The sequence below is a fragment of the Amphimedon queenslandica genome, unplaced genomic scaffold, assembly GCF_000090795.2.
Source record: "Amphimedon queenslandica unplaced genomic scaffold, v1.1 AMPQUscaffold_12460, whole genome shotgun sequence".
Classification (NCBI taxonomy): domain Eukaryota; kingdom Metazoa; phylum Porifera; class Demospongiae; order Haplosclerida; family Niphatidae; genus Amphimedon; species Amphimedon queenslandica.
The window spans coordinates 1-8,848 of NW_003547303.1; the positions used below are offsets into that span (position 1 = coordinate 1).

General features: G+C 33.6%; 3 protein-coding genes across 3 annotated transcripts; all 3 read left to right on the forward strand.

Annotated features, from left to right (window-relative positions):
• The first annotated feature begins 8 nt into the window (after positions 1–8).
• Positions 9–1,001, forward strand: LOC105314845 (succinyl-CoA:3-ketoacid coenzyme A transferase 1, mitochondrial-like). The gene is made up of 4 exons (XM_011409240.2): positions 9–38; positions 571–651; positions 701–802; positions 856–1,001. Exons 1-4 carry the CDS (start codon positions 21–23, stop codon positions 889–891), a joined length of 237 nt encoding a protein of 78 aa, XP_011407542.1. The 5' UTR covers positions 9–20; the 3' UTR covers positions 892–1,001.
• Positions 1,002–1,153: 152 nt separating this feature from the next.
• Positions 1,154–4,060, forward strand: LOC109587745 (uncharacterized). The gene is made up of 4 exons (XM_020003969.1): positions 1,154–2,598; positions 2,641–2,947; positions 3,571–3,704; positions 3,759–4,060. The coding sequence occupies exons 1-4, from the start codon at positions 2,427–2,429 to the stop codon at positions 4,058–4,060; spliced, it is 915 nt and encodes a 304-aa protein (XP_019859528.1). The 5' UTR covers positions 1,154–2,426.
• Positions 4,061–4,598: 538 nt separating this feature from the next.
• On the forward strand, positions 4,599–6,092 carry LOC109587748 (uncharacterized). Its single transcript, XM_020003972.1, has 6 exons — positions 4,599–4,709; positions 4,759–5,013; positions 5,062–5,121; positions 5,382–5,556; positions 5,664–5,729; positions 5,789–6,092. Exons 2-6 carry the CDS (start codon positions 4,953–4,955, stop codon positions 5,922–5,924), a joined length of 498 nt encoding a protein of 165 aa, XP_019859531.1. The 5' UTR covers positions 4,599–4,709; positions 4,759–4,952; the 3' UTR covers positions 5,925–6,092.
• Positions 6,093–8,848: the final 2,756 nt, after the last annotated feature.

Sequence of the window (8,848 nt, forward strand, 5' to 3'; positions counted from 1 at the left end):
GGAGTAAAGTTGTAGTGACAATGGAACATACTGCAAAAGTGAGGACCTAATTAATGATTTTAGACCAATTTTGGAGCAACTTTTAAAATTTGTAAAAAATTCCATTTTGATCGGAATCAGGGGAAACTTTCTAAACATCATAAGAACATGCATATGTATTAGGAAAAATTATTTAAAAGGAAATTTTTCTCCTTTTTATTTTTGGCGAAATTTGGCCAAAGACCCTGTACTGTAGTACAGGGACTTTGGTCCAATTTTGGAGCAACTTTAAAAAATTGTAAAAAATCTAATTTTGATTGAAATCAGTTCAAACTTTCTACACAACATAAGAACATGTATATGCATCAGAAAAAATTATAAAAATGGAGAATTCTCTCCTTTTCATTTTTGGCAAAATTTAGCCGAAGACCTTGTACTGTAGTACTACAGGGACTTTGGCCCGATTTCGGAGTAACTTTATAAAATCCATTGTAATTGGAATCAGTTCAAACTTTTTATGTAACATGACAAACATGTATGTGTATAAGAAAATGTAATAATTCTCTCCATTTTCATCTTCTTTTGCAACAGAATGGTGGAGCAAAGATCCTTAAAAACTGCACTCTACCTCTCACTGGAAAGAACTGCGTCAATACCATCATCACCGATATGGTTAGTGGGCGGGGCATTTAATCACCATAGCAACCACTCTTTTATACAGTGTGTGTTTGAAGTCGACAAGGATAAGGGTCTGAGACTCATTGAAATTGCCGAGGGGGTCAGTCTTGATGATATAAGAGCTTCAACTGAAAGTCCATTTGAAGTGAGACTTTTAATTATTTTTTAATTGTTATTAATTTTTTCTTTTTTTTAAAGGTTGCTTCAGATATTCAACCAATGAGACAGATTTGATGCGTAATATTTAAGAATTATTGTTATTATTTATTTTATGTTTTTTTGCAAAAGTTAAGCCACATATGTTCTTACATTCCAATTATGTATCACAGCTGTGCAATAAATTACATTATTATTATTATAGTTATCATAATTGCTGTAACTATGTAACTATTATTATTAGGAGCAGACGTAACATGGTCGTGTTACTAAGTAGGATTTCCCCCGAGTTTAAAATGGCTGCCACGACTTTTTCAGCCTTGCTATACTGGAAAAATTAGCACCAGACTTCTTAGAGGACCTTATTTTAAGCAATTGTACCACTAGTATGGTTTAAAACTTTTCTGTATTAAAGGCTCATGTGTATATGTAGAGTAGGTATTACCAGTGGATCATATTGATGATACATGTATATGCATGTTTGATTTACACTTATTCTTTATCATATATTTAGATCATAATATTTGTTTATGCGTCCATAAACTTTCAGTGTTTAATATCTTTATCTATGATGTTGTACTGTACTAGCATGTTTATGTTGATGAAGGGAAATGGATGTGTGTGTGTGACCTTAATATTTTGTGAAAATACAAGATTTTGTTTGAAGGGTAATTTCTGCTGGGGTTGTAGTCTTGATATTTCTATTTATTAAAGGCTTATGTATATGTGATGTGTTTATTGTATTACCAGTGGATCATATTGATGATACATGTATATGCATGTTTGATTTACACTTATTCTTTATCGCATGTTTAGATCATAATATTTGTTTATGCATCTATTAACTTTCAGTGTTTAATATCTTTATCTATAATGTTGTACTGTACTAGTATGTTTATGTTGATGAAGGGAAATGGATGTGTGTGTGTGTGTGACCTTAATATTTTGTGAAAATACAAGATTTTGTTTGAAGGGTAATTTCTGCTGTGGTTGTAGTTTGTTTTATACTTTAAAAAAATAATATTTATAAAAGCTAACAATTTGCTATCTCACACTAGATCTATACTGAATAAAAATACCATATTTAGTACAGTATACTATAATCCCCTACTGTAATGTACCAGACCTATTATGATACTTTGGGAGTGAGTATACTATGACTTCCTACTGGAGTAATCTGATATATGGTAGTCTGGTAGTATTTGAACTGATGGTTGTTGTGATAATGACATTCTTAATCACATTATTGTAATGAGCTACTCTCCCTCTCTTCATTTTAGCATACCACATTCTAGACATTACGAAAACAACCTTACTCCCTCACTCTCTCTTTTCTATTTGACTGTATTTATCATAATCACTGCTAATATACATAATTATACTCTAATAGATTCATTTTATTTGTGCTATAACACATTATCAATGTTTATTGTCACTGAATGCTTTTAATTATCACAAGACAGTTCATGTTTTGGCAATAGAATAACTGACTACTATCAAACTGAATGCACATGTTTTGTAAAGGAAGGGAAGTTGTCATGTGTTCTTAGTAGAGCCAACATAAACTTTCAATGCATATATTACTCATGTGAGTTGTTATTTATAGCCCATAAATGGGAAGAAACATACTCATACTATTTATACATACCAAGCATGCCATTGGATACTGTTCATATCTTCTTGTGTGTGTCTATTCTTTGAAGATGTTGAGGACATTGCTTCTTCTTGCTGGCTTCCTCCTGTTGAGAGTTGAAGGACAAACTCCTCCTGCTTTGCCTAATAATAGTAAGAAATAAGAATCTGTAATTGGTTACTCACTTGATGTAGGTGTTCGGCTGTTTCTACCTTATGAGGACAGGGCAATACCTGATTACTCTATGATATATGCTAGACAGTTTTATAACGTTGATCAGAATAATGATGTTAATAATATCAATGATGCTTTGTGGTGTCAGAGTGCTAACAATGTCTCCAATATTGGAGTGTGGTATTATCCTAATGGAACTGAAGTACCTCTATTTGATGGAAGTTTCACTGATTCATCAGCTCCTAGTCCAGTGTTCAGTAAGAGATTCAGTGGTCAGATTGCACTAGCTAGAAGAGCTGGAATATCAGGATATGAAGGTTTATACAAGTGTGTCATTCCTGATGAGAATGGAGTGAATCAAACACTAGTGGTTGGAGCATATACTGATACTGCATACAATAACAATGGTATGTGATGAATATAGACTATAATTAATGTACTTCTTTCACAGATGGTCCTGATACTGATCCTACTATGCAGTTCTCTCTCCTCTCCACTAGTAGATTAGCTACTCCTCCAGTCTTCAGTCTCAGTTTCAATGTCTCTGATGGTCCTCCTACTACTGTCAATTGTTCAGTGAATGGGACTGGAATATCTACTGAACTGTCTCGTGTGATAATGAATGGATCAGGATCTGTTACAAGAGTGACAGTAACAGTGAGACTGAGAGAAGCTGGTAACTATCAGTGTACTGTATCTAATGACAGAGTAACTGCTGGTAATATTAGTGGTGTTACTGCAGTTAATAGTACTTCATCTTTGATTGTATCAGGTTTGTGATTATTATCAACAATTAGTATTATTATATTTTCAGTATCTGATACTCCAACTAGTTTAACTGCTACAAGATTAAGTACTGGTTTAGCTCATGTAAGACTCTCCTGGTCTACTGTATCAGGAGCTACTGGTTATGAGGTCTACTATCAACTGTCTAGTAATACTTCTGTTAGTGTAGGCACTACTGCTTCAACAACATTCAATATAACATCAGGATTGATTGAAGGAAGTACATACACTTTCTATGTAGTATCTTATGGATCAGCTTCTCTACCTAGTGGTAATGCTTCAGTTATACTTATAATTAGTAAGCTACAGTATTTTGTAATAAATCAAATTAGCATAATTTGCGAATTTCTAGGTTATCCAGAGGTTAATGATTTCACAGCTACAGAAATTACAAGTACTCCCATTGCATTAGCATGGAGTCCACCAACTGATGTAGTACCAACTAGTTATAATATTGTTACTAATTGTAGGAGAGTATGTGAATCATCATTCACTAGTACTAATGAAACATCAGTTACATCACCACATACTTCAACTGGTATACCTCCTTACAGTCTATGTACCTTTGATCTTATTGGAGTATATGAAGATGATACAGTAGCTTTCAATGCTAGTACTGTAGCTACACCCTTTACTGGTATGATATCAAAGTAGTATTATTATATTCATATTCCTATAGCCCCTACTGCACCAGTGGGTGATATTATATTCTCATCAGTAGAGTCAGTGTCAATGACTGTCTCATGGGATGAAGTACCTTGCAATGGAAGGAATGGACCAATCACTGGATACTACCTCACATACACTAACATCACTTCAAACACTAGTTATACTATTAATATCACTGGAGGAGACAACAGAATGTATAATCTCACAGGATTAATACCATATACTAACTATACTGTGAGTATAATACCTTATAATTATAATATGAATGGACCAGCTAGACGAGAAATACAATTAACTGCTGAATCAAGTAAGTCAATGAGATATTGATCAGTTTAACATGATCTTAACACAGTTCCTGGTGTGGTATCTGATCTAATACAAACAAATGCTGCACTAACTGAGATCAGTATCTCATGGAGTCTTCCTACAATACCTAATGGTATCATTACAGTATATGAGATAAGATATAGAGAGTCTACCAGTACTGGTCCATACACTATAATTAACACTACTAACACTTATTACAGTATAGTAAGATTGATACCTAATGCTAGTTATACTATTGGAGTGAGAGCATATACTAGTATTGGACCAGGAGAATGTACTAATGAATTATTCACAACTGATAAAATAGGTAAATTTTTTATTAAAATTCACAGCATTATAATACACTATTTTTATAGCAAGTATAAGCAATTTCATTCTCATACGTCTCAACTCAACTACTGTACAAATAAATTGGCTACCCATTTTAGGGGCCAGTTACTATACCATTTATTACAGCAGTGGGTTTGATATTGGCTCAATAAATGTTAGCAATGAAACAAATCAAAGTATCATATCAGGACTATACTCATGCCTCAGTTACTCATTTGAGATGTCAATGACTGTAGAAATAAATGGAACTCATTACAAAGGACCTAGAACTGAACCAACAGGTAAAATAATGATAAAATATGGAATGTTAAGCTGTTTAAATATTTTAGTTATTTCTACAGAAGTACCAACAGTGGGTTCATGTTCAACTTACACTTCAAAAACAATAAGTAATAATCATGAGTGTGTTAATAATATATAAATGTTTACCTTACCGTCCTTTCAGTTTTAATGTGTGGTTGTTGAATGTACAAATTGGCAACAACTTTTTTACTTTCAATTCCTATTAGATTCTATATAAAAAAGCATATCATAAACACATCCATTTTGCATGAAGCAAATCAAAATAAAAGCCACTAAAAGCAAATCATTTTTGTTGTTATACAAATAGCAGGCACTGTAGAGTGATATTTAATATTTCTTACTTTAGCTATGACATCTCCTACTTCAACACCGAGTGGTGTTTTCAGTGATGAATTCATAAACATATCAACTTTGTATGTATGTCCACCACTACTGGGTATCTCTTTATTTATTAACATGATATTTGTGTGTGTGATGATTGGAATGTGCTGTAAGAAGAAAAAGGTAGCTTATAATGTCAAGTAAGAGATAGAGAGAAGAGAAGAGTGAGGGGGAATAAAGAGAAAGAAACATAGAGAAGAAAAGAGTACAAATCAGCTTAATTTTTCGTATATTCTTACTTTTTCAGTGCTACCGGTACTATAAGGCCCATCAAATTAAAAAAGGATCCAGTACACAACTATGCTGTCATTGAGTAAGTATATAAAGAATAAACATGATAAGAATCACTGCATAATAATACTGTCATAACAGGCCCCCAGTAATTCAAAATCCACAAGAAGTCGTATACGATTCTCCCTTGGAATTGTCATCATTTGAACTTCAACCGAGAATTCAACCTCCACCCACCCACTATAGAGTAATGGCAGAACAAGAAAATCAGCAATGATAAATTTTATATATAAAACTCCATGCACTAGCTGTGTTTGTTGGTATAGGCACATCATTAGATTGCAAGTAGCTAATATAAAGTTGTGTGTACTATTATTATCTACAGCTATTTTTCATGTACAATTAAATCTTTGCTTGCATCAGTGCATTACATTGTGTAACAGAACTGCCCTAGATCCAAACAGTAGTATCCTTTAGGAAAATTAGTATGAGCTATGTACCATCAAACTGAATGTATCAGTTTTATAAAGGAAATGGGTATGTGAGTTAAACAACAACACATATAGGCTATGTACTATTTCTTCTATGAAGATGTTGAGGGCATTGCTTCTTCTTGCTGGCTTCCTCCTGTTGAGAGTTGAAGGACAACAACCTAATAACCTGCCTAGTAATGGTAAGAATATAAACTTAATGATTTTTATTGGATTAATTTCATGGACGGCAGGCACTCAATTGTACCTACCTCGTGAAGACAGAATAATACCTGATTACTCTATGATATATGCTAACCAGTTTTATGATAATGATCAGAATAATGATTGTATTAATGATGCTTTATGGTGTCAGAGTGCTAACAATGTTACTAATATTGGAGTGTGGTATTATCCTAATGGAACTGAAGTACCTTTATTTGATAGACCCTTTGATGATAATTCAGCTCCTAGACCAGTGTATACAGTGAGAGATTCAGTGGTCAGATTGTACTAGCTAGAAGAGGGTCACTATCACGATATGAAGGTTTATACAAGTGTATCATTCCTGATGAGAATGGAGTGAATCAAACACTAGTGGTTGGAGCATATACTGATACTGGATACAATAACAATGGTATGTGATGAATATAGACTATAATTAATGTACTTCTTTTACAGATGGTCCTGATGCTGATCCTACTATGCAGTTCTCTCTCCTCTCCACTAGTAGATTAGCTACTCCTCCAGTCTTCAGTCTCAGTTTCAATGTCTCTGATGGTCCTCCTCCTACTACTGTCAGTTGTTCAATGAATGGGAATGGAATATCTACTGAACTGTCTCGTGTGATAGTGAATGGATCAGGATCTGTTACAAGAGTGACAGTAACAAACTTAACTGAAGCTGGTGACTATCAGTGTACTGTATCTAATGATAGAGTAACTGCTGGTCCTATTAGTGATAGTAGTGATAATAATAATCCTCCTACTGCAGTCAATAGTACTTCATCATTGAATGTATCAGGTTAGTGATTATTATCAAGAATAATAATAATTATTGGATATATTTCCAGTATCTGATACTCCAACTGGTTTAAATGCTACAAGACTAAGTACTGGTTTAGCTCATGTAAGACTCTCCTGGTCTACTGTATCAGGAGCTACTGGTTATGAGGTCTACTATCAACTGTCTAGTAATAGATCTACTCCTGTCAGTGCAGGCACTACAAGTGCTTCAACAACAATCAATATAATATCATTGATTCAAGGACATGCATATACTTTCTATGTAGTATCTTATGGACCAGCTTCTCTACCTAGTGGTAATGCTTCAGTTATGTTAACAATTAGTAAGTTAAGTTATCATACAAAAAATTATTATTTTTGTATTTATATAGGCGATCCATTAGTTCATGACTTTATAGCTACTCTAGTTACAGCTTCAGCCATTACATTAACATGGAGTCTACCAACTGCTGTAGTACCAAATAGTTATAATATTAATAGGAGATGTAGGAGAGTATGTGAATCATCAGTCACTAGTGATAATGAAACATCAGTTTCATCACCAGATACTTCAACTGGTATACCTCCTTACAGTCGATGTGACTTTGATCTTATTGGAGTATATGGAGCTGAGACAGCTAATTTGACGAATTATTCTGCTATTACACTGTCTTCTGGTAAAAAATAATTTTAGTATTTTTTATTTTTCTTTTTTCCTTTAGCTCCTACTGGACCAGTGGGTGATATTATATTCTCATCAGTAGAGTCAGTGTCAATGACTGTCTCATGGGATGAAGTACCTTGCAATGGAAGGAATGGACCAATCACTGGATACTACCTCACATACACTAACATCACTTCAAACACTAGTTATACTGTTAATATCACTGGAGGAGACAACAGAATGTATAATCTCACAGGATTAATACCATATACTAACTATACTGTGAGTATAATACCTTATAATTATAATATGAATCGACCAGCTAGACAAGAAATACAATTAACAGCTGAATCAAGTAAGTCAATACTGTCAATGGGATATTGATCAGTTTATCATAATTCTAACTCAGTTCCTCCTGGTATCATATCTAATCTGATACAAACCAATGCTAGGTTGACTGAGACCAGAATATCCTGGAATCCTCCTACAATACCTAATGGTATCATTACAGTATATGAGATAATATATAGAGAGTCTACCAGTACTGGTTCATACAATATAACTAACACTACTAACACTTATTACAGTATAGTAGGATTGATACCTAATACTAGTTATACTATTGGAGTGAGAGCATATACTAGTATTGGACCAGGAGAATGGACTGATAAAATTGTATCAACTAATGTCATAGATATAGGTAATGTTCAATTGTAAATTCATAATTATAGATCTAACATTATTTACTTTATAGCAAAAATTAGTAATTTCACTGTCATACGTCTCAACTCAACTACTGTACAAATAAATTGGCTACCTATTCCAGGGGCCAGTTACTACACTGTCTATTACAGCAGTGGGTGTGATGATGATTCAATCAATGTTAGCAATGAAACAAATCAAAGTATCATATCAGGGCTGTGCTCATGCCTCAGCTATTCACTCGAGATGTCAGTGACTATAGAAATAAATGGAATTTATTACAAAGGACCTGGAACTGAACCAACAGGTAAAGTAATGCTTTAACTGTCAAATGCTAAAATATTATAGTCACAGAGCTACC